The sequence below is a fragment of the Perca fluviatilis genome, chromosome 19 (assembly GCF_010015445.1).
Source record: "Perca fluviatilis chromosome 19, GENO_Pfluv_1.0, whole genome shotgun sequence".
NCBI classification, from domain to species: domain Eukaryota; kingdom Metazoa; phylum Chordata; class Actinopteri; order Perciformes; family Percidae; genus Perca; species Perca fluviatilis.
Genome location: NC_053130.1, coordinates 13,307,061 through 13,333,970, shown reverse-complemented (window position 1 = coordinate 13,333,970; position 26,910 = coordinate 13,307,061). Strand labels below are relative to the sequence as shown.

General features: G+C 39.4%; 1 protein-coding gene across 2 annotated transcripts in view; it reads left to right on the top strand.

The window, feature by feature from the left end:
• Positions 1–1,233: 1,233 nt before the first annotated feature.
• rgs7a (regulator of G protein signaling 7a) overlaps positions 1,234–26,910 on the top strand; it is a 60,708-nt gene continuing 35,031 nt past the window's right edge. For both annotated transcript variants that reach the window (XM_039783353.1, XM_039783351.1), the window contains exons 1-2: positions 1,234–1,462; positions 2,364–2,482. In XM_039783353.1, coding sequence (XP_039639287.1) covers positions 2,405–2,482 — 78 coding nt within the window. In that variant the 5' untranslated portion in view covers positions 1,234–1,462; positions 2,364–2,404. The remainder of the gene's footprint in view (positions 1,463–2,363; positions 2,483–26,910) is intronic.

Sequence of the window (26,910 nt, the reverse complement as noted above, 5' to 3'; positions counted from 1 at the left end):
TCTATTTATATCTGCAGTACTGGATGCATTGAATCACAGAAGTTCATAGCTGTTTTCCAACATTTTCTTACATTTGCAGTCAGTACAGTCAGTTACATGGAAATTGCTGTAAAATATGCAGCTCTCTGAACCTGATGTTTGTTTATGGCTGATAGAGCTTTGGCTTTTTTTTTCATTATCTTGTTCTGAATATTTTTAACTGAAATCTTATTGCTACAAACCTTGACTTTGAAACATAAAGCGCCAATTAACTAATAAGTCATTCAGAAAAATGTCAAGACTGCTCTAATGAGACTGACATCATGCATTAACTATAGTAACTTGACATGCACTTTTCAACCAGATGCTCATATATTAATAGTTCCTCCAAGATGTTACTCTCTCTGCATAGGTTGGCACCTCATTGACTGTCATGGAGCACCAGGATTGTGTCCATTGATACACCTTCAGAAGAGTTTTGACTCAGAGAAAGTAATATCACATTATGTCACATGAATTCTATATTAATGACAGCAGTGGAGGAAGTATTCAGACCACTTATATCAGTATATTCCTTTAAAAAACTAGCAATACCACAATGTTAAAACAAATTTCAAATTTCACTTAAAAATCTGTAAGTAGGCTATTATTATTAGCACAGAAGTATCACTATGCAGGCAAAATTAGCTCTGTCAGTGTTACATTATTATATAACTGAATAAAAGCCTACAGATGCATTATCACGAGCAGAACTTCAATGTTGTAACAGGCTCCTGTGAAGCAAATTCTATCTCATATACTGTTGGGTAGTTTAATACTGCATAATTGAATTGTATTTTATACGATTTTAGTAGTTTTTTTTCTGAAATGCAGTGGAATAATAATATAAAGTAATATAAACATAAAATACGTTGTACAAGTTTCTCAGAATGTTGTACATGTACTTAATTTACTAGCCACTGAATATCCTTTTACGTATAACAGCACTGTCTGGTTTAGGCTACATATTCAAAACAGTTTATTGCGCTGTTTTCTGAAAAAAAGGAAAATAAAAGCAGTGCTATTTTGCTACTTTGTTGAAGATTGAATTGTTAAAATATGAATATACTGCAAGTGTATTCTATGTTGACCAGCATATCACTGCAGTGCATAGCAGTACAATTTGAGCTGGAAAATGTCAGTATGTCTCCAAAACGGGTTGTAATTTATTCCTCACACACGATTGGTCATGGATCGATGCGCGTTCACGGCGCTCCGAGATGGCGCGCCCGTGCTTCTGAGCATCGTTTGGAGAAGAGGAAAGACAGAGATAGAGAGCTTTACCACGCCAAGTGTCCACCGAATGTCTGCCTCTTCACGTTGCCAATGAACAAACCTCGCATTCCTATGTCTGCCAGTTGACATACTGAACACGAAGGACCAGGCTTCCACCTCTGCAAGGATTCAGGACTCCTATAGCGGGTTGCGCGGTTTTTCTTTTCAGGTAAGCCAGCCACCCCTTCTCCTCCGGTGACCGATGTCGCTGTGTTGTCTGTGTATTTACGCGCTATTCGTCATTAATAAGAGAGCACGATAACGGGCGCGGGCGTTTGCGGTAGCTGTCCAAGGTGCTGAAACGGGCAGTGGCTTGTGGGAAGAAAACACAGTAGTATAGTAGATATGACGGCCTCACGTTAAGAGCAGGTTTCATGACTTCGCTGTTTGCATGCTATAGGCTATGTAGTGTTGCAGACTAAACCTCCCAAGGATGTTGTGTGGGTGTCGTATGGGGAAGAAAGAATGATGAAGCTGTAACGTGCATTCGATATATGTTACATTTGCAGTCTTGCACGTTTTGACCATGGCTGCTCTACCCGAATGGATGTATCCAAGCTGCATTGTACCTCCTCCAGGGACGGTGTGTGTGTGTGTGTGTGTGTGTGTGTGTGTGCGTGTACGTGTACGTATGCATGTGTGTGTTTTAAACTGCATTTACCATTGTCAGGGTCCGGGTCTTCACCTCACCTTATCTTACCATGGCAATCTTAGGATGCAAAGTATGGTGCATGATGCATGTAGGACGTGAGGATTGCTGCTGAATCCTGTCAACAAACAATAAAATATTAGCAATGGGTTTTGTGCAAAATGAATCCATCTAGGAAAAAAGTAGTAGTCCTACATGGCACTAATTAATGCTTTTCAAGTTGAACTTTTACCCCATTCACTGGGAATTCACATTGTATCAGTACCTTGTGTAAAATCAGCCGCCTTTTAAAAAAAAAGTGTCCTTCTGAAGACCTTGTGAACACAAGTTATGTAAATTGTTCTCTTCTAGGCAAGGGCAAGTCATGTTCAAGCTTTATTGTTCTTCTGATGGACCAATATATCCATTCTGTCCACAACAGGAGCACCTGACATTTCCTGTGGCAGATTTACTCACTGGATCATGGCACAGACCAACAGTGGTGGGCAGGGGACCAACGGGGTAGCGGATGAGTCCCCCAACATGATAGTGTACAGAAAGGTAAGACAGCTGCTATTTTTATTCTGCACGTGTGTGTGTGTGTGTGTGTGTGTGCGCATGTCTGCCTTGCGTCAATTTACTTGATGATGAGCTGTTCGCTGGAAATTGCTATTACTAATGGCTAGACAGTGTTCTTTTGCCATGGTTGATTTAGGGTTGAAATGCTGATGAATGAATGAATACAATTTTTCTCTCACAACACACACACACACACACACACACACACACACACACACACACACACACACACACACACACACACACACACACACACACACACACACACACACACACACACACACACACACAGTTAAACCATCAGCTTTTATTGCTAACATGTTGGAGGATGGATTTTTAACTGACTGACATTAATGGAACCAAAAGGAAGCCACAGGCTTTTTAACCATTGTTCATTACACTATTAGTGGTGTATTTCTTCATTGTTAATTCTGTTACTACATTAGAGAATTGGAAAAAGGGAGGGGAGCGAACTGGCCCACTGCTGAGACACCCTAATGCAGTACTGCTTCCAACATCAAAATGATTAATACAATAATAATCTGCAGGGAAGATAACACGTGTTTACTTTGAGGCTTAAAGTCCAATTATAGTTTATTTGAGAAACTTTAACACATGCAGTATATATATATATATATATATATATATAATATACAAGGGTGTGTGCACTGCTCCTCATGTGCGCTCATTTGGTTGTAATCTTTTCTTCTGCCTTAACAAAAACACCTAAATTTAAGATTAACCTAAAGTTAACCATTCTAAAAATTGATTTTGCTACTATCAGGAGAGGCTTCTGTTCCCAGTGGTTCTGTCATTGTCTTGTAGGAGTTTTTCTGATCTGTTTTAGTACTTAACCATGCTGTATGTGTTACGTTTCTTGAACGTAAAATCCAATGCCTAATTCACTTATCCCAGGTATCATTATTCCATAATAAAGTGTGGCTGGATTCTAGCTTATGGTGTCATGCAAATGTAATAAACCATCTACAGTATCACACCATAGCAACAACAGCTGTAGTATGTACGTGGACATTGCCTGCCTTCACTCTCAGATGCACCAATGAAGTGATCATTTTCTCATCTTACTTGTGGATGACACAAGCGTTGAGTGAATTTCTTCACTTCACTCTCTTCACCCTTCAGCGAATGCTCCCGATCCATCTGCAGTAGCATCTGCACAACAGGAAGAGGCTACGCTTAACATGATATCATAGATTGACGGTCTTTTATAGCACTCACAGCGTTTTAGGCAATATTACTGCCAGTGTGGGAAAAGATTTGCTGGAAATGCCGCTATGTAGCAGAAAGGTTGCTTTTTATTTTCTAAGTCACAATTTTCAGGATCTTCCCAAGCAGGATGACATAAACTAGATTGTTCATAAAGTAGGCCAAATACTGAGGATAATGGGGATATATGAATGTGGTTTTGTCATTCATTGTCATTTTAATTTGTGGCGACAGTGGAGGAAATCATGTCTCCTATTAAATTAAATTTGAATATGAAACAGTTTAAGAATATGCTAAGGTATTCAAAATTGTTGCATTATGTGTATTAAATATTGACTCGAGCTCTTTCAAGCTATTCAATTACATGTGATGTCTCTTCCTTTTCATGCTATTGATCTGAAAGTCCTGCTTTTTCGATCATGCCATGAAGGATCTGTAGAACCAAGTATGCAGATAAGAAACACATCCGTAGCCTGTGTGTTTACTCTGCAGCTTTTACCTTCAGAAAACAGACTTAAATGTTTTGTTTGTTTTTCTTCAAAATTAAGAGGCAAGAAGGATTTTAGAATTAAGAAGCGGTTTGTTCCCAAATGTTTGGTCAGATTGATATTTTAGTCATGAAGCTTTCCTGCATCATCCAATTCTTCATTTCTCAACACTTGAGCACACATGGCCGCAGCTTGGCTCTTTGCACTGGTTGACCTAGATACACTGCAGAATGAAAGAACATGGTGAAGGCAGCGAGGATGGAATCATGTTTCTGGAGTGGGTTTAGTTCAAAACTGCAATTGGAAGAGCGCTGTCTGGAGACGTGTGGATACCGTCAGGATGAACAGGTGCTCCAAATGCTTTTCAAATGGAGATGACTTGGCAGAGGTGTTGCAACCCACATTGATTGGGCCTCGCTAAGATAAGCTGAATTCTCTAGTCAGAAACATGCTTTTATGTTTTTTTTTTGCTGCTCAGACCTGCAGGAATATCATACATACACAGTGCTATACAAAATGTTGCTATTAAGCACATCTATTCGTTGCTAGTAGTGTACAGTAGGACAACAGATAGTGATTGGATAGTCTTTCCTCTGGGAGCATAACTACATCCTTTAACTCTCTCAATCTTTCTTTCTCTCTGGCACTCCTGTCATTAACGTCTTAATGAAAATGGATGGATGAGCTGAGGTGTTGACCTGTTTGCTGTGAAGATGTGTGCAGAGATGTCGGTTTCCCTCAAGGACACATGCACGCAAGCACCTTGCTTGAACGAATGTAGATGTATTGAACATGTAAATACACAAGTACCCACACAGCATTTAAACAGTTACATTACGCACGCATGCACGCACGCACGCACGCACGCACGCACACACGCACACACACACACACACACACACACACACACGACACACACACACGCACTGCACATCTGAGGGTCTAGATCATTACTTACCATATAAAAGCCTTTGTGTTGTCTTGCTGGTTTCTTGTTAAACATACTTAAGGTAAATAATCAAGTGTACCAGAGTGTACAGTATGTGTTTTTTTTCATGCCTGCTCACATGTGTGCACCATGAATAATGCTATGATGCAGGCGTGTATGCTGTACAGTATGTAGGGCGAATGTTGCTGAGAGAGTCCTGAATTTTTTATGCAAGCCTAAAAATGCTCTGGCGAAGTTCATAGCCACTCAGCACGAGGAGGGAACATCGTCTCACCAACCAGCGCTTTGTGTGTTTGTGTCTGTATGTGTGCCTATTGTAATTAAGTGATTGGTAAGAAAGAGGAAAGAAAACACACAGTATATATTGAAATTATTAGATTTTTTATATACACACAGTATGGATAGATATAGTTAAATATTGATGTTTTCCCTACATTCACTTAACAACGTAAAAATCGACGGTACTCACCTGTTTCCTACAACTTTATTCAGTCATTTAAAAAGAATCTTAAGATGAGCACAAAGGCTGAAGACAGTTAACACCCACCTTAACAACCTCTCACATCTTCACAGACACATTTTCCTTAAGAAACGGCACAGCATTTTGGCTTTTCTGCATCTGCATGTTTTCGGTTGCACATAAGAAAATGTGAGATAATTCCTGATTGAAAATGTTCTGTTGCTTTTCCCACCCCATACAATTAATGGAGCTTTTCAAACATTCATCTCCGCCAGTTATTCTGCTTTATATCTAATAATTTCACGATCCACAAGCTACAAACTTCCTCTTTATTTTGGTTGTTTCTAGAAAAATATAATTGTTAGGACTTCATACAAGAGAAAATAAATTAGGATTACATTTGTTTGCAGTATATTGTATCTACTGGAGTCTGATCTTCCTCTGTGGTGTAGTATCTGACAGCTGAGGCACCAGCCCACGTTATTTACATCTGAGTTGCTGATGGGCATCCAGTAATTGATTGTTCTTCCAGCAGCCACTTTGGCTTCTGTCTCTGTGTAAAGCCATTAAGCCTATATGTATAGTATGTGGGGTTTTTTTTCCCATTGAACAAATGCAACATTGTATCACATTATTGTTGTCTTCAGTCCTTATTGGAGAATAGTGTTTGAAATTATGGTGCTTACATAAATGTTGATACTGTGCATCTGTGAAGTAATTGGTCCCTGGTGAAACTTGGTCTTTTCTGCAGATCACAATGATGCAGAACGAGTGTACGAGGTTCTTATTGTTCTTGCACACACTTTACAGTAACAAACTAACAGTAGGTATTATGGCCAAACAATGTCAGATAACGGACTATATATACAAGCTAACATGAAATATAATTATTGTCATGTTCATGTAGCTATTTAACATGGAATACAGACATGGTTTTGTTCCCTTAAAAAATAGTAAAAAAATGAGCTAGTCCATCATGAATATGCTTCAAATCATCATTATCCAATCTCATTAGACCAAATACTACAATACCTGTCATGGTTGTAGCTTTAGTTTGCTATGTGGCAAACTACCAAATAATCTGCCTGTGCATTTTTCATTTCTTAGACTGCTCTCAGCAATAAATAACTCTTGCATGCTGGAATAATTAGGCCAGAGAGAATAATTATGGTCAATGGTCAAGTCAAAAAGTCAAAACATTTCTTTACAAGCTTTCCTTCTCACAATTATCTCAGTGCTTTCAATCCCGCCCTTCACACTTTTGAAAAGGGTGTTGATGCTGCACTGTGAGATTTGAACTATATCCTCTTGGTGTGACTCAGTAATGAAGTGATGAACAAACAGAAATAACAAACAGGGCAAAGGTATTAGTGTATTATATTGATTTGTCAATTGATTAAGTGGTTGTGTACAAGAGATCATTTTGCAGGAACAAGACTTTCCCTCTCTTCCCTCTATATCACTGCAACACAGCAGTCATATAGTATTGTTAGATGATGCAGAACTGCAGTCATTATTAATACACAGAGTCTAGGTTTATTACTACAAATTCAGCAGATATCTCCTTATTGGAAAGCATTTTTTTTCAATCTAGGCCTAAGGCCTGCATCTGTTAAACCTATATCAACGTGTCCTGTTATATATTGTTCATGACTCATAAAGCGGAGGGAACTGAATACATTTCCAGCTTTTTCTCTGTTAAGAGCCAGATTGAAGGGTTCTTGTACTGCTTGTCTCCCTCAATCTGCAATCAGAAGATCAGGGAGCCCGAGAGAAAGAGGGAGAGAGGAGGGGGGTGAGATGGGATGATCTATAATTGCCAGATCAGAAAGAAAGCTTGCCAGCCAGGCGATTTCTCTTCCTGTGTGTGAAAACATGCATGTTCTTCTTTTTGCATACACTGTTGAGGGAAAGTGTGGGTGTTTGGCAGACACAGTCAGATGGAAAATTGGCATTTGTGGCTTTGTGTGTTTCAAACTAATCCATTTTGCCTGTAATTGCTGACGTCAATACATAAACGCCAATTAGAAGGGCTGGCATTAGTGACACATGCTGCAGTTGATACAAGTGTAGTTCAGGTATGTCATTATACTAAGGAGGCTAAAATAATCCAACAGACCATGCTGGGTCTTGTCATAATGCAATCTATAACCGAAACGTTTAACAAACACCGTGGACTTTCTTGATAAATCCAATTTGAGAATGTGTACAGTACAATGTGAGTAGTTTATTCTCTTCAGTTCTACTTTTGGTCTTCAAAGAGATAATATGAAATGACAAAATAAACAGAAAGGTAGTAGGTGGCAAAGTTCGAACTGTTACTCGTATCACTCACCACATCTGAATAATCATAAGTACTTTTTCTTTGATAGCTCAGCAAATAGTCAATATTAGTGGCTATTGACATTTAGCATGCTTTGGTTGGGTCTACTGTATAATATCTTATATAATATATAATATCTTAGTATCTAGAAGCCAAAACCATTAAATTGACACTCGTTGAGAATCATTTTCATACAGTATGCAACTTAAAAAGCAATATTAAAATACTTTTGGGGAAATGTAATGCTACCTTGATTATGTTTTAGCAGACAAAACATAAAAAACTAGCTGCTAACTGGAGTGGTATTAATCTTCTCACCTGACTCTCGGCAAGAGAGCGAATAAGCATATTTCTAAACAGGTAGGACTATTCCCTTAAAGTGTGGTTCATTTTAGGGTGAGGTAAGTAAATGATTGTGGTTAATTAAATATGTCAAAGTGCATGTCAACATTTACCTCTAGTGTAAGACAGGATCCAAACCTGGATGTCCAATCTCAAAGTCATACACTTTATTTGGCCATTGAACTCAAGATGGCACAGTACTTCCTGCATTGGCACTAAATGCTGCCAGTGAGCATAAATCATAGCTGCATATGAACAGAATTGTAGCAGACAAAGTGTGTTACATCAAATCAACAATCTTAACATAGTTCACCTTGTACCGCAGGACTAGTCAGTGAGATGACAGTTTAAAGATTTAATAGTGGACTTCACTGGGTGATGGTTTGGGCTGCTTTGTGAAGATAGTGAAAAGATACTTTGGCATATCTTGCTCTAAGCTCTCCCCTCTGTATATGTCTGGCACAGCAGGAGCCTTTAGTCCTGTCTGTTGGGGTTATATAAGGGTCTAAGGGAGCCTGGGCATTAAGATAGAGGCTGACTCAGGCCTCGTCTCTGTCTGGTCATTTAATTCCAGCTCAACATTTAGCAAAAGATTATAGGAGAACCAGAGTTGTGAATGAATCCATCTCTAGTGTGATGGTCTTAATGAGGACAGAGATGCTCCATTAGGACTAAAGAGAAAATGAGAGGCGTAACCTGTAGAGGAAACAGACAGTGACTTAGTATTTCTCTCTATTCACCACACACTGGGTATGTGTCTGTGCATACATCTATGAGTCCTTGTTCTCTCCTTGTTTATAGCTCCGTCCCTCCTCTCCTGATCATCCATCTCAACATACACCATCTGAATCTCAACTGTATCCATGCAGTCTCTACTTCTAATGCACTCCCCTGTTGTTTCTGGTGATGGTTTGTTCCTTCCCACACTCCGTCTACGATGTATAAATTCCCGCTTACCTGTTTGTCTCAATGTCATAATGTGTTCGACATTTAGTAAATAGAATTTTGGTTGTGAAATAAAGTCAAATCCATTATGTGAAACATGAACCACAAAACTTATCACATAATGTATCCTAATTACAAAAAATGACTTTTTCTTGAAAATGTCATTGCTTCTCAAATCTATAATTACTAAATTTACTAAAGCATCATGCCAAAGCAAAATTAAATATTGGAGAAATGCCATTCTCCAGCACAACTACTGTATATTTCATCTTAAATCATTGCCAAAGCTAAAATCATTTGCACGTCAAGAGCCTCTAAAAGTAAATAGAAATAAGAAATCTTGTTATCTTCTCTGCAGTGTATTTTGACAGCTTGGAGCAAGAATGTAGTCTTTCTGCCAAACATCCTTTTACTTTCAAACAACCCCCCCCCTCTCTCTCTCTCTCTCTCTCTGTCTAGACTTGTGAAAACATTTCTCCCAAGACTTTTTCATCCCAGTTTCCCTCACGGTCTGTCTCTCGCTCTGTTCACACTTTGCCCTTTCCATTTCTATCTCTTTTATTTCCCTCACTCTCTCCCACCCACTTTCATGCTCTTTTGTTTAGTTTCAGGTCTTTGATGTTTTTCATATACCCACAATATCACACTAACTTTGTCTCTTTGTCTCTCTCGATACACATGTGCACTCTCACTCTCTTTCTACCCCCCCCCCCCTTCCCTCTCCAGTGTGTGGTTCTTTACCAGTGAAGCATCCATCCACTTCTGTCTCTCTGTCCCCTCGTTTCACATCCCTCGCCTCTCTTTGAAGTCATCAGAGCCTTAGTCAGAGCCCATGCCACTCCAGTCAGCTTTTATCTCGTACGGAGAAAAAGAGAGGAATGAATTTACAGCCTGCCTGAGCACAGTCATCTCTCCTCCTGTGTGAAATGATTCACTCGTGACTCAAAGCATTATTGGGAACTTTCTCTAAACAAACAACCATTGGATGTGGCATTTTCCATCCAAATTGACTGTAACTGTAACTGAGAGCAGTGGCCTGATTGTCCCCCTGCAGCTCGGTGCCTCTTTCAACAATTCAACATTCTCCAAAAAGCCATCATGTCTCAGTGATTAGCCTGCCATGACTGAGTGCCATCGCACTAATCCAATATTAGCGAAATAATAAAAGTCAAACAACAATTGTTCCAAAGGGTACATTTTCATACGTTTGAGACATACATTTTCATTTGCCAAACAGACAGAGACACACCTTTGTCTGAAACCGTGCACTTCTCAACTCATTGTGACAAACTCTCACAGCTTGCAGTGTGGTGAGCAGCTTCCACCTGCAGCCTACTGAGCCTCACAGCTTCACACCATTAGTTCAGCTTAGCAAGCACAGCCATCCATAGTACAGCCTAGTCTATAAACCTCGGGCGCCATCTTGACTCATGCGACTGCTGCTTTTTTCTCGTCTGTTCCTTTCACTGCAAAAATACAGCAAAATAATGATTTCAGCCGTAAACAGCCGTATGCAGCTGGCCTGTGAGTTTCTTAAATACTGTAGCTTGGCTATATACTGTATTTAAGTGTCCTTCTATCAAATGCTTCAGCACACTACCCCAGTAATGTAGTTTAAATCAGACAAAGTTAAGAGTTTGTGTTATATTACAGGGAGGTGATACAGGGATGAAATAATGTTTGATAGAAAATGAAACTGAAATTAAATACAGGGAGGTATGAAATATTGTTTGATAGAAAATGAAACTGAAATTAAATACAGGGGGATATGAAATAATGTGTGATAGAAAATGTGGTGTTTAATTAGTTTAGCTTGCTGGTTATTTAATCTTATGCAAATGCAAAGCAGCATATATTATAAAGCCAATTGCCTGTTGCCAATGTAAATAAATAATATACAATATTCTTGAAAATATATGTGGTTATGATAAGAGCTCTTTTTAGCCGTGCTAGACTTGTGGCTCCATGGATGGCAATGTCAGTCTGTTTGTTTATCCAGACTGAAATATTTCAATAACTACTGGATGGATTGCCATGACATTTCAGTCCCTCCAGGATTTCGTGGACTTTTTTTGAGATTGTTGCAGCCCAAAATGCCAGATTTTGCGGGAGCTTTTGTAAAAAATTGCGATAAAGTTGATATGTATTTTGTATGTTTGTTGCAATGAAGTTGCAAGAGAGTACATCGTGTACGTCTCATCTCCGTTTTTTCCTGCATCTGCCGTGTGTGTGTGTGTGTGTGCGCGCGTCAGTCGCGGGGGGAACTGAGCAGCAGCCCCGCCCGCTGCAGAGAGCCGACCGGATTGAAACAGCAGCAGCTTTCAGCGACTTTAGAGTGAAAAAAACGTTACAGCGTACATTGAAGTTAAAATGTATACAGGTTGGTAGGACAGTCTGAAATGTTTTGTACGGTATTTCCCTTTATGTTTTGTTGGTAAATGTGAGATGTTTGAGTCACACATGTCTCGTCTTCATATCAGAAACAAGGAAACTAATTTGGCGATGTACGTGCGTTACATCAACCCGTTCTCACTCCCGCTTGGTCAGTGGCTCTCAGAGTCACATACTGACGCAAAGTCTGGCACTGCTGTGATTGGCTGAAGTTGCGGGAAACTACGGTTATTGGTCAAATTTGCGGAAAAGTTGCAGTGATTGGTCAAAATTGCGAGTCACACCGAATTCACGGTGATTGGTTGAATTTTCGTGAATTGTTGCGATCGCGACATCACGAAATCCTGGAGGGACTGACATTTTGTACAGAAATTCATGGTCCCCAGAGGAAGTAATGTAATTAGGTGATCTTGGTGACTTTTCTTCTAGCATCATCAAAATATGAATTTGCTCAATACTTTGGTTTATGACCAAATATCTGCAATACTAATGACATCCCCATCAGCCTCACCTGTAGGCTACTGTACTTTGTGTTTAATGCTAATTAGCAATTGTAACTTACTAAAGATGGTAAACATTATACCTGCTAGATGTCTAAGTAGCATTTGGCTCAAAGCATCACTGTGCCGAGCAGCCTCACAGAGCAGGTAGCATGGCTGTAGACTGTAGGCTGTGTCCGAAATGAGAGACGTCGACTTGAGACTTGGACTCGAGTCGACTCAAGTCACCGTTTTGATAACTTGTGACTTGACAAAAAATAAATAACTTGAAACTCGACTTGGACTTGTAAGTCAATGACTCAAGACTTGACTTGACTTAAGGCATGATGACTCGGATGACTTGCGTGTATTCATAAGTTTGAATGTTAGCTGTTAAATATAAAATAATATAATTTAATGTTGTCAAGTATGCTATGCAGCGGCAGCAGTGCAAACTGTAAATCACGATTGGAGGACTCGAAAAGCTCCCATGGTATGTGATTGTCATGATTGGATGACGGCACATAACATAAAAGACCCCTGATGAAGCCTCATTAGTCAGAACAGATTAAATTAATTGTCATACTTTTTGTACTAGTTATACAAACTAGCCAATCGTTTTATTAGATGGGCTACTAATACCTTGTCTTTTCTCTTTATAAAGACCGTATACTACAGCTAAAAGTGCTTTATCTTGGGTGTAAAAAAGTGACTTGATTTGATGACTTGACTTGTCTTAACTAAGGACTCAACTTGACTTGACATAACCTGTGACTTGACTTGCCCAAACAAATAATAACTCAAGACTTGCTTGAGTATTGGACCAAATGACTTGGGACTTACAGTACTTGGGACTTGAGCAAAGATGACTTGGTCACAAGACTGGAAATTACCCCCTTGTTCACTTATTCATGACAGCATATATAATGGACACTCAATTTTTTTTTTTTGCTCAATAGTGGGCAATAAATTACTCATCACCATAATTTTGTGTCATCACTGACAGCTGCACAACTGTATATTCTATATTCTATTTTTAGCAGAAAGTAGTGTACATTCTGCTACTTTTTTTCGTTCTATTGTGGTATTTTTCAGGGCACAAGTGGAGAAATTTACCCACTCAGAATTTGGACAGTAAATGTGGTGCACTAAAGGGAGTGCTTTTGGACAAAGCCCTCGTCTTGTTAAAGTTTACTTTCAATATAATGCAATACATGCTCTTTTTAGGCATGATGTAGCCAATGTCTAAAACCACTGTCCTACTACTTTAATTAGACCATTACTTTATTCATCTAGGTTCTCAGACACTAGTCATAGTGTCTCATCAGCTAACTGAGAGATTCCTGTCTGGAATGCTTTTGCTTTCTCCTGCTGTCCGTTTTGTTTCTGCTGTGGTGGCTGGTGGCTGCTCTGTTGGAATCCCCATGACAACCACACCAGCAGTCTGTCAAATGCTATTATCTCAAACACTTCAACAATGTGTCCAGCACACCCTTAGCTAGCAAAGTGACAGAACATGAGTGTGTGTATGTGTGTGTTTCTGTGCAAACACACTTTAAAGAGTGCTGCTCAGTCCATGACAACCTGCAGTCAGTGGTGGAAAGTAACTAAGAAGTACAGTACTCAGGTACAATTTTATTGCCATTTTCCATTTTCAATTTTTCTGGTACTTTATACATGTTAGAGGCAAATGTACTTTTTACTCCACTACATGTATTTGATAACTTTAGTAGTTATTCATTACTTAGCAAATTATGACTATTAATACAACATTTAATTTAAAGTAATAAACTATGATCTATTATTACAGGTTATGATACCCTGCCGTAAATTTGTTTATAGGTGGGTAGATATGTGTGGAGTTGTAACAGTGTGGGTAGATGGATCTTGGACTGTGACTTTGTGGAGTGCAAGAAATGCTTAAGGTTAGGTTGCCATGTTGATTTTGTGTACTACCAGTTGCCTTTTCCCCCCTTTTTTGTGCAGGGGGGGATAATGGGGGATATTACTGTCTAAAAAGAAAAACATGAATCTGTAATACTGTAACATTTGTTCAGATTGTTGAATAAAATGTAATTATATGTATAAAAAGAAAGATATCCTGCAGTGTATAAAGCTAATACAATTAGCCCCATCTTTACCAGCTGCAACATTAAAGTGATGTACACATGAATGCATCACTAATTATAAGTCAGTGATATAATATATACATATAATCATTCTTAAATGGGCCATTCTGCATAATGAGTACTTTTACTTTGGGTACTTTAAGTATATTTTGATGCGAATATGTTTTACTTTTACTTGAGTATGATTTTGAATGCAGGACTTTTACAGTATTTTTACACTGTAGTATTACTACTTTTACTGAAGTAAAATATCTGGGTACTTCTTCCACCACTGCTTGCAGTGCATTGGTTGAGCTTATGCATCTTTTACCAACACCTTTCATTTATAACAACATTCATTAAAACCAGAAGGTCTGAAGAAATAGGATTTTCAGTTGGTGTTAAGTTGCTCTTTATGGACATTTTGCAGCTAATACTAACATACCTTTTCTAGTCGTATTTTTACTCCCTGACTGGACATTGTTAACAGTGTTTCTCATCTCCTAATAAAGCCCCAACACCGATCTCGTGGACATGTATATTGGCAGCATTGCCTCCTGTTTCTTGCTGCCTGTGCTGGACAAAAGATAAAATATGTTATCTAAGCTTGAGCAGAGTGAAAAAAGACAAGGTCAGGTCTAAGAATGCATTAGGATATGGTGGGAAGGGTCTCTCTATTCCTTGCAACAGACTGATTTGATTTGTTGATATTAGCTTCCCTTGCGTGTCAGCAGAGCCCTGTGTAAATGGAAGAGCTGGTATTAGAGCAAGTGAGAGAGGATACGTCAGGGTGAGGATCGATGCACATTATTTGAATAACCAGATTTTGACAAAATTTGCCATTAATGACGCTGTCCTGCATGAATGTATGAATTAAGCCAATTCATTTTTTTCCAGTGGCTTCATTTGCAACATCCCCATCATTTAAACTGTACCATCCAACCGTAGCACTGACAAAGTTCTAATTTGACCTCTTTTTAATTTAGTGAGTCCATCTATGTATCTGAAGAATCTCCATATCATTGGTTTTGATAACAGTTTGAATCACTCCACAAGTAACAGTGTTTTTTAAAGGTTCAACAACGCCAGTCGTCCATCATCTTCATTGCTCCATAGTTGCGTCAAACAGTCTGCCCTTATCAATTTATTATCTATCCTGACTGTTGTGTCCTCTGATGTGTGCACGTGTGCGTGTCCCGTCAGATACCCGGTCCTCGTCTCGTCTCGTCTCTGTTCTGCAGACAGGAGAAGGCAGAAGAATGTCAGCCTGCCAGTATGCAGCTGCTTCTCTCTTATTGGTATTCAGGACACACATACTCTTCCTGAGTGTCTGTTGCACGTGCCAAGGAGGAATGTGGGAAATGAGGGGATGGAGAGAGGAGGAGGAGAAGAGGAGTGAAGCCCCTATCCCCCCTCCCCCTCATGTTTTCTGGATCTAAAAATAGACAGCATCCTCCCTTTCTTTTCTATTCCCAGTTCATCTGTTTCCATACCCAGCATCCCTCCTTGTTTTCCTCTCATCCTTGTCCTCTTCCTCCTTGTCTCTCTGTTTGGTCTAAGTAAACATGCTCTCTGGTGCCCAATGATAAGACTCCTCCTCAAGGGTAATGGCAGACAGTTGGACACTGCTAACAGGCTTGCCTGGATGAAAGATTAACTATACGGGTGAATTCATTTACACTAACACTACAGTATTTCCATGGCCAGACTGCACTGTTTAACCACCAAAAATAAAAGCATGATTATTAAAAACTCCTAAGTACAAATCCAAGTACAAGTGTCTGCTGATTGCTGACCACGAATATGTGCTCAATAATATATATAATTGTTTTATTGAATTATAAGTATATGTATTTGTGCATGGCTGACCAATGGGTGATAGCATGCTTTTTAAGTGGGTATAAACTTTAGCAACCATTAGTAATTACATTAACTTTTTTTGAAAAAACTGTTGCACAATACATCTGAAAATAATGCAGCTTTCTTCTTCCTTTATCTATTAATTTATGATTGCATGCTTTTTCAGTGATGAAATCACGGTAGGTGGGCAGGAGGGATATTGGCTTTCAGTGGATTATGTTCTAGCACATGGCCAACCTTGGCTTAGTCATCGCGCCCACTGCCCGCCCACCAAGGAGATGAGAGTGAGAGTGAGAGAGGCCTTGCCCTAGGAACACTATCCCACTATCCCAGCCAGGAACACCAGATGATAGTGGATTTAAAATAGGCAGAAATCAGTGTCTAGAAAACAGAGTCAGCTAAAGGTAGAGATAGAAGAGTGAAGAAGGTCCAGCCCCAGCAGTGCTATTCCAACATGAACCAGAAACTGATATGTAATAGTGATGAGATTAATACAAACACTGAGAAAACTGTGTGTGTGTGTGTGTGTGTGTGTAAGAGACACTATATCAGAAAAAGCACACTTACATTTGTTACTCAGCAAATAAAAGTACAAGCAAATTAAAAGTAGATCTTTTCCACACATCACCTTTTACTTTCCCCATTGTTACCGCTGCCTACCAAAAAAAACCCATTACTACTACTACTAAAAACACTACTACTACTACTCATGATAAACAGGACAAATAATGTTTACACTGATGCCGTTTTCGATGCCTCCGTCTGGCGGAGCACATCGTTTTAATATGGTCATAATATAGCCTACAGTATTATATGTTTTATACAGTGTTTATTTTTATGGCTTTCTTTTTATTTTTGTTTTAAATGTTTGTTTTTATTGTAGGTCTAAAGCATGTTTTAACCATTGTGAAAGGTACAATAGAAAGTTTTACTAATTACATGCTCCTTGTGCAGAACTATTTGCCATTTCGATTAATTCCGACACCAGATACAATTAAATTGATGGGTAGAAAAAGGCATTTCATGCATAATGATGACGCACAATGGCTGGCTTTGCACTGTTGGGAGATGTGACAAATGGAGACCTACAGCAAGAAGACTTGCTTGCAAACGAGGAAGAGTGGCCTCAGAGACGATTCCGACTGCCTCGAGCTCTCCTGTTGGATCTCTGTGCTGTTTTGGGCACAGCGTTACAGAGGAGCACTCAGAGAAACCACGCCATGCCGGTGTCGTGCCGACACCTGTCCCACTTCAAGAGGGGTCAACTCCGGCGTCCCTGTTGAATAAACACTTTCTCGGGGTAGCGCTAGGCGTTTTTTGCATCAACTTTAATATCGGACCATTTCTTTTTAATTTGGGCCACGGTCCGACCTCTGAGGCTGTGGCATTAACTGCGTTTGCAACATGTCAATCCACAGCTTTTTTGGCATTAGTAATGCCCACACTGTGCCCTCCAAACATATTTTCCTCTTTTCCACCCCTCTAAGAAGAACTACAACTTCACATTGAGTGAAAGTCCTTGGTTTTTTTTCCCTCTGTGCGCATGATGTCGGTATGGGTGAATATTAATTTGGGGCATTTCACTGACTATTTAAGGGCAATTATGGGCGTGACATGAAGACGCCAAAGCTGCGCCACATTTAGAGTCAACTGTGATTTATAAAGGGAATGCGGTGTAGGACGTGTGTGCGCACGGTTTTATAAATCCGAATATTTCTGTGCGTACTCACATCCTATGTTTCGTCCGTACGCCACTTCTAACACAAATTTGCTGCACAGTTTTATAAATGAGGCCCCAGAGAACTTAGTATAACAGCGCAAAAATCTACGCAGGGAGGAGGTTAGGTTGGTGGATGGGTCCCCAAAACACAAGACTTTCACCCGTACGTGTCCCGGACATTTTTGTACGATATCATTAGAACCCATTGACGAGAATACGTTGGGCTATTTACGTATTCAGCAGAGCTACATTAGCATTTATTTGGAGTTGTGTTTCTGACCACCTGTTTCTGATATTCACTCTGAAGGAAATAATTGTCTCTTTCGCTGCTTGATACTCCACTATGTTCACTGGCTAGTCGCTGATTACTGCGGCTTTAATGTGAATACATGTAAGTTAATTAACTTTACGTGTCAGATAGATGTGATTATTATAGAGCTATCAGTAGAAATATAAGTGTTAAAGTTCTTGGCACAATAGCACCATCCTGGACAGAAATTGTCTGTTTTCTTTTGTAGCCTGGTGCTTGCAGATCACAGAGGATTGAAAAACACATGCAAAACTGCATCATTATTGTTTTACCACTTATTTAAAAAAATGTTTTGGCAGAAACAGAAAACAGCACTTCCTTTTCAAAACTACAATTTTGTGCCATTATACCATACATTCTGAAGGGGTCTGGTGCCAAGCTAAAAGGTTTGTGACATCCTGTTTCTGAGTGAACTACTATGAGGGTAAAAATGAAAAGTTAATATTTTACAATGAAAAAGTCATCACATAGAGCTTTAATTTGCATTAGCGCATAAGACTATATCCTTCGGGAATTGTATGATACTCTAAATTGTGCTGTGGTTGCATAAAGCATGAGATGGCAGACATCTACTGGCTGGCAAATTTGGAACAAGAACTGCATTAACTGCAGCAATGTCAAATGAGGATAAAAGCCAGTGTTTTCCAGGGAGCAGCTGGCATAGCTGGCTGACTACCTCTCATCCAGGATTCAATGCTTGTCTTTTTCTCTTACTAAAGTGTTGTCCCTTGGGGAGGGAGATGTTGAGGAGTCAGGGGAAATACTGAACATCCTTCTGCAGTCATACACAAGGGACGATGATTCTCTGGGGACGCCAGGAGGAAAGAGGACGTGTTACAAAAATCTGGAGGAGTTGATGAAAATTCTGTGAAGAAGGGAATTGTGTATGCACGTATCTGTTGGCAACCATCTTGAAAGCTTTCTTAATGAAATAGTGATAATACCATCTGTCCATCAAACCAGATGACAACACTGCAACTGCTGCTTCTGCTGTTGTGCACAAGAATGCTTTACCAATCAGTTTTGATTATTAGGCATTCCAGCAAGGAAATGATGGAGAAGATTATGCACTACCAACCACGTAGTATATTATGAAAGGCTTTCAATGACGTTAGATGTGTAAAGGGAGACAAATTATTAGACAGAAAAATACCTAGATTACTTCAGTTTCCTGGAAAGATAACTTTGAGAAGTGAAAATAATAATATAGCAAATACTACTAGCCTGCCAAAATCATACAGATTTTCTCCTTGCTCAGTTTGGTCTGTGGATAAATTCGCTTGAGACAGACATAAAAAAGGATGTACAATAGATGACCCAGAGTTCTCTCTTTCACTTAGACATGAACCTTTCCTACTCCTGGTTCGACAAAGGCGCCATTCACTGGGCTGCGATTGTCCTTTGCTTTTGATTTTCAACCTGGAAATATACGTGCATTATCCACTGAAATTAGATTTTGAATAAATTAGAGGCATGAAGTACATCATATTGCTGCAGCATCTAGCTCACTTTGTCTTCAGCAACACATTTAAATATTTATTTTAGGAGTTTAATGAGTGACCTATTATATATATGTTATAGTTCTGGATAATATCTGTCTTAGCTGAAATCTTATAGCAAGAACTGGGCATAAATGTGTGACAACAAACGAGGTTGCAACTTCTGTTACATCTATTTTTTTTATTAATTCTTTAATCTAAAAAAAAAAACTCTGCATTGCTATTGCAGGATAACAGTAGGATAGATGAGTTATGACACTAAAGGTGTCAGTATGCTCAAAATGACTCATACGACGTCGTCCAACCACGTCTGAAGACAAAAGTGTTAATAGCTTTTTTTGAACGACCACACTGGAAGGCCGGGTGAAAAGTGGGCTGTCATATAGAGGGGCGAGATGCAATGAATCATACAAACTGGGATAACCATGCACATTTTCAGACATTCATTCCATAAACGCATTTATGGTGTTGCGCTCGGTTGTGCTTACAAAAAGTGACGGAAGCAATTATGTGAAAAATTAAAGACATTCTCACCTCTGCACACCTGGGAATCTGCTGTGTGAAGTGGGAATGCTTTTGGGACTGCCGGTTTCAGTGACGTGATACACAGTCCAACCAATGGTTTAACACTTTTCCACTAACGTACAGGTGTCGGTAACACGTGAAGATGCAATGTGACAGTAAGGGGAGGGAAGAAGACTGCTAGCATGGATGTAAACAATCCTGGATTTAAAATACTTTAAAGGGGTGATAGAATGACCGAGTTTACCTTGTCATAGTTGAATAACGACAGTTCGGTGGGTAAAATGGGCATACAGAGAACCTCAAAGTCCCATTGACACCTCTTTCCTATGCAAATCTCACAATTTGAAACTGCCGCTGAAAACCTACAAAGCTAATAGTGGACATAAACTCGGTGGCTGTGCCTTATTTGGCTTAGATCTCAGACACTAGTTTAGCTGCGCGCTGCTCTGTGTACTTCCACGGGAATTACAAAGAAGAAAGTTTGGAAGTTTTTCAAGGATATTGAAAATGAACCACGGCCGTAAATGCAGTGTTCCAGGCTTTACAGAGAATGCTGACACTTTTCACATTTCATGCTGCCGGTCGTGGTGCTCCAGGTAAGTGGTAGTTGGTGGTTCAGTTACCCCAGCATAGGTGATTGTGTGCTGGTTACAGAGCACCACAAGCTGCCGGTAGTGGAGCTCATTCAGGTCAGCGGAAGTTGGTGGTTTAGTTACCCCAGAAAAGGTGACTGTGCGCTGGGTACAGAGCACCGCGAGCTGCCGGTCGTGGTCGTGGTGCAAGTAAATGCTAAATGACAAAACTTACCACCCTGAAGTAGTCACTTCCAATTTACGGGCAACTGGTTGCTCCTCCACATCAGATTCTTCCTCTGATTCAAGCTCAAACATATACGGTTCAACACCTAATGTCTCTAGCTTTGCTCGTTGTAAACCAACCAATAAGCGCGCAGCTCATCTAAATATTCATGAGCATACCATAATAGGGAGAAAACCTCTTGTTTCATTCTAGGGCTATTTCACAGGGTTGCATTAGGGCGCATAGAACAGCACCCAGGCAATTTTCAGCCCTACCAATGTTACATACCCTATTCGGAGACCTTAAAGCTACATTGTGTAAGAATTTCTCCCATCTAGCAGTTAAATTGTATATGACAACCAACTGAATAACTGAATATTACTTTCCAGCCCCTACCATTCCAATCGCGTTTTAACTGCTACGGTGGCCGAACCCGAAATTAGCTCTTAGTATCTCCATCATTTACACGCAGATGTTCTAGCCACTCCCAATATTAACTTTGGTATTTTTGCTTGTCGCATTGTCGTTTTAATTCTTTTTTTTGCTTCCCTGGCGAGTAATCTCCCCCTGGCATTCGTCACGGTGCGGGGTGCCACTGAGTGTAAAAGGGCGAACGGCGGAGGTATGTCCCTCTTTGGCTAATGTATTTTAAAGATGGAGGCGCAACATGCCGGCCGTCATTCGAGCGACTCGCTCGTATGTATTCTGAATGATTCTAAATGTCAGATTCTACGCTTACAAGAATACTTTGATTAGTTGGTGGAAGTAATTACACATGAATGAGCACATATTTGTGAAAGAACAGAGGGGGTTTTGCTAAGAATCAACTAAAAAAATTACACAATGTAGGTTTAAGGAACAATTAAAAAAAAAAATCAACTTTGCAAATGTTTTATGAGAAAGAAAATGCATTCACCAAGTTTGTTAGTCATCAAGGATACACACAATGCGTTTTGGTAACACAGGGCACATTTAGCATCATGGCACAATCCAGAATTCAGTTTGATTCAAGTAGATTTCATTTAGTTCAAATTTTATGAATTGTTCACATTAATGTCCTTTCAGCTTAGAACAAAGACGCTATATTTAGGAAAGCAGAAAACAACACAAAAACAGCTATAACAACAGCAACTCAGGTAACCTTAAGTCAATAACACCACACAGGGAATCAAAGATCTTCTTGTTTGCCTGCAAACATCAGTCTCACTTTCATCTATTAGCAAATCAGACCAAACCAGATCAAGCCATTAAAAGGCTCTCAGACACACCTCGAGGAGCATTTCAAAGCTGAGGAGGCTTCCTGGTTGACAACATCCATTTGTAATCACCCAAATAAACCAAAGTCTGTAGTAAGAAAGCCATCTGTCCTGCACTGTCCATATGAGAGTGCTTGCAGTATGATAATACTGCTGCTGCGTGCAAGAGTGATTAACAGTGGCATCAGGTTTTTCTTATCACAGTCCTCCATTATGGAAATAATGGACAAAGTAGTGCACCACCAATTGGTACATTATAAAACGCATTATTGATAGCAGATGTGAGGGGAGAGAGGGGGGAATAATTATCATCTAAAAAATGCATAGATCTTTGCAGTTTGCTGGAATGACAAAGCCATGAGCTGCAAATGGCAGAGAAGCATCCTCAGGTTTCTTTATACTGTACCTTTTAGGATGCAATGTTATTACAAATGACATATAATGAAGAATGAAGACGACAGAGGGAGAAAACTGTGAAACTGTGAAACAGTGAAGTGACATCCCAAGAAACAGATGCTCCATTTGACTGATGGTTCAATGGAGCTTGATTGTGTACACAGAGACAGAAGTGTATTGATGAATGCAACCGAAAGCAAAGGCTTATCAAGCACCAAACTGCAGATGTTGTTAAATGGCTAATCACTGGTTTGCAGAATCTGCCTCACAGCGTTTAGAAATAAATATTCAGTTTGGATGGAGTAATTGCCTTCACTCCAGGCAGTGTTGTCACCTGGGTATCTGTTCCTCATGTTCTACTGTACGATCTTGGCCTGCTGTGAAACAGACTGTTCTTGTTCACCATCCGAGAGCCTCAGCATGCCTATGAGAATTGAAGGCTTGGATGAATAAAGAAAAGTGCCAAGGAGACAATGAAAATGCAAAAATATGCAGCCATAAATATATATATATAAGGAATAATCTCAAGACAGGGGCAGAGGAAGGTATTTGGCAGTAGCTCAGCCTGTATAGAGTTGGGGTGGGAAGAAGAAGGTCGCTGGTTCAAGTCCCCATACAGACCAAAGTATGGTAGTGGACTGGTAGCTGGAGAGGTAGTGCTGGAAGAATACTAATCCATTATTCCATTGACAGGAAATCAATCAATAAACTAATGGTTTAGGTCATTGTTCAGTTTCTCATATGTGTGTTGTTTTTTTGTCAGTGTAAATTAAATATCTGCAGATGTTACCTTGACCTGGTGAAAATTGTGATTTGACATTTTGTAGACCAAAATTGATCGATAACTCGAAAAAAGCAATTGATTAATCAATGATGAAAATAACTGTTGTATGGTTGGGTACCGAATTCTGTACTTTTTTGATTACCGATCAAATTACATCGGTACTAAGGAGGATCGATTCACGTTAAATCAAACAGTGCTAAATTTCAGTACCTGAGAGTGATTAAACACAACCTTCTCTGTCCTCTGCATGTTGACAGAGAGCGGGGCTCCGGCACACACTCAGAGGTGCGGACGGGCGAAATTACGTCACCTGGGCAGTTTGTTTTAGTCACAGTGAGTCATGGAAATGGCGGTAAATCGGTTGCAAGTGTGGTTATACTTTTCAAAACTCCACGCAGAAAGCATTAGCTGCAATATAATATAATGGTGAGTCGAAAGCGGTCGCAGTGCAGTTACACTTCCTCTGAGATAGACAGGCACAGCAGTGTTCTTTAATCTCTTTAATGTAAATAAAAAACAAAATGTTCCAAGTAAATACGATTATTAGGTTTGGAATTACTTTTACAACTGAAATTTTTTTGTTAGTACAAAGGGAAATTACCGGGAAAAATGTGACCGGTACCCAGCTCTAGTTAAGCTTAATTTATGGTCGCCGCGCCATTAAATTACGTCACCATGGCTGTCGTTTCTAGCGCGAAGGCTCCACAAGCTGTCGCCGCGCGTGGTCTTTCACCTCTGAATTTTTTTAAACTATATTTTATCTCCACGCCCTCTGGTGTTTCGGAGAATACTGCAACTAACACTGCATTTGTGTATACCCAACACTTTAGTTGTTAGTGATAAGTGGGCAACAGTTTATCTTAGAATAATCAACACAAAGTAATAATAATAAAACTCAACTCTGCTGCAGCCCAAAATGATCCCAACAAAAAGTATAATTGTAATGCACCACATGAACTGAATCATACAGTTAGTTGCTATAACTCATATGGGAACAAAAGGAAAAGGAAACGAAGATGCCTCTCTTCTTTTTCTTATCCCCTATAAACAATATCTACCTTTCTCTCCATCCTGTACACCCTCTGTCCCCCCTCATGCTACCCCACAACCACCTTCTTTCTCTTTCTCATGAATGGGCGATGGCGAGCTGCCAAAGACCTTGTGATACTGGTCGCAGACGGTGTTGCTGTGGTAACTCGGAGACTTAGGATTCATGGCGTCTATTCAACAACCTTGTCAGCATGAGCTCAATAACTTCCCCCACCTTTGCAGGGTCATTTTTATTTTCAAAGCCCAAGTGGTGCAGTGCTGCACAGGTGCAGGCTGAAAAGTCTGACTGACTTTGTTTGTATATAGCTGGCAATGTAACAATGTTTTGTTCATGTTAGTCGAGCTAATATCTTTATTGTTTTATCTGACACTTCCCAGTCATGCACAAAATTGCAGTTGTTTGTCGTGCAGTGACAGTACATGCAGTATTTTACTTGTGTATTTGATGGGCAAAGTGTTTATTCTGACACAAAAACTAGTGTGCTGATATCTAATTGGCTGGGTGTAATTGGGGTTGGATTTCAAGTGCATTATCTGCTGTGAATATTTGAATTAAAAACTGACAATTTGAACTTGACTTTAAGCAGAACATTTTTATTTTCTCTTTACATTTTGGGTGTAATGAATGTATGAATCAATACACTCAGTCATATAGATTTCTTATCACTGATGAAAAGTTAAAGTCATGCGTATACAGTATTAACATAATCCATAGCTAAGATATGCATTGTGAATTGGTTATTATTTGGTTCATTATTAATAATTAGGTTTATTTTTGGCTTGAATAACATGTACAGCATAATAGCCTATAGATTAAATTGTGCAGCCTTCCAGTGAACACAGTCATACTCATGTAAATTATAAAGGGTTATTACAATGTTAGTGTATACTTAAGCAATATTACTGATTGATTTGTCTGACACTGCAGTAATTTTACTTTTCAAACGTATGTAAGAGTTTTCACTTTGTGTTTTTTTATCTAACGATTTTACATTAGTGGAGATGTTTTGTTGCTGCTGTACTGTATGTGATTGATTAAAAAAAAGGTTTGTGGTGACGATAAAAGCTTTATCTTACCCGTGCAAAGTGCTCTTGTCTAACAAAGGTCATTACAGTATGAATGCCTTTGGTCAGCATATCTCCTGTGAAAGTAATTGAGCAGATGAGCACTACATTCCTGAGTTCACTTTACTTGTTTGTGTTTGTTTAATGTCTCTCCATGAGTAGAGAAAGAAAGAAAGAAAGAAAGAAAGAAAGAGATAAAAAAAACTTCTGTCTTCAGAGATTTAGACCTTGTATAAGACATGCTAATCTAATTAAGGCTGTTTGAAAAAGGTGTTTGAGATCATCAAGTGTTGAGATTTCTCCTCACCTAAATCTAGGTCACCACTGGAGAGGAATCGCAGCACTTGAATATATCACCATTATAAATATAGAAGTTAAAGGCTAGACAGTCAGGGAACTTAATACCAGGCTAAATAATATAGCTCATAATAAGTACTGTAACCATTCAACCATTTAGTATGTTTTGCCTGGATTGTGTCCAACCCTTAAAGGAGACATATTACTGTCTTTAGGTTCATACTTGTATTTTGTGTTTATACTAGAACATTTTTTACATGCTTTAATATAAAAAAATTTTTTTTCTCATACTGCCCATGGCTGCTGCACCTGTATTCACCCTCTGTCTGAGACACTCTGTTGTAGCATCTGTCTCTTTAAGGCCCCTCCGAAAAAGCCCAGCCTGCTCTGATTGGTCAGCATTTACGGGTCTCCACATGCACTTTGCTCTCGCTGTCTCTGTACTACTGCCGTTGCAGCAGATGATTGACAATGGAGTAAATAGCAAGACTTTATACTGTTAAAAAATCACCAGTAAAAGCTTCTAAACCAAATACTACACAACCGGACATGTTCCAGCAGGAATGTGATCCGAAGCCAAGGTTACAGCTTTCTCTGGCATTAGCATGTAGCTACACGTAGCAGTGTATGTAAGTAAACACTGAAGTAGCATGTCTGCCTGGACCAGATGACCATATATAGAAACCCTGCCTGGTATGACGTCACTCTGGGCCTAGAGTAGAAAAAACTTTTGAAAGCAGAGCGTTCAGAACAGTGTGAAATCTGAGGTTTTGGCTCACAGGTATTTCTTTTAAATAGGTTTACCTCATTATTTGAAGCTTTTTGCCACGTTTAATATGAACGTTTGACATTGTAACATTGCATACATGACAGAAAATACCGAAAAGCCTAATAGGTCACCTTTAACATTGTGTTTTTGGATTTGCTCCATATGCAAATGCCTCAGCCTGTGTAAAAGAGATGTGTGACTTGTTTGTGACACAGCACTTCACCGTGCTTTAACACAGCTGTAATGTAAAACTTTAAGTGCTTTTTAAGTGTATTGATCCTATTAAAAGTGATTGACCTTAAAGCTGGTATGCATGTTGTATTTTTTTGTAAACCACTGCTAGTTGTTGAGGGCAAACAAAATGTGAAA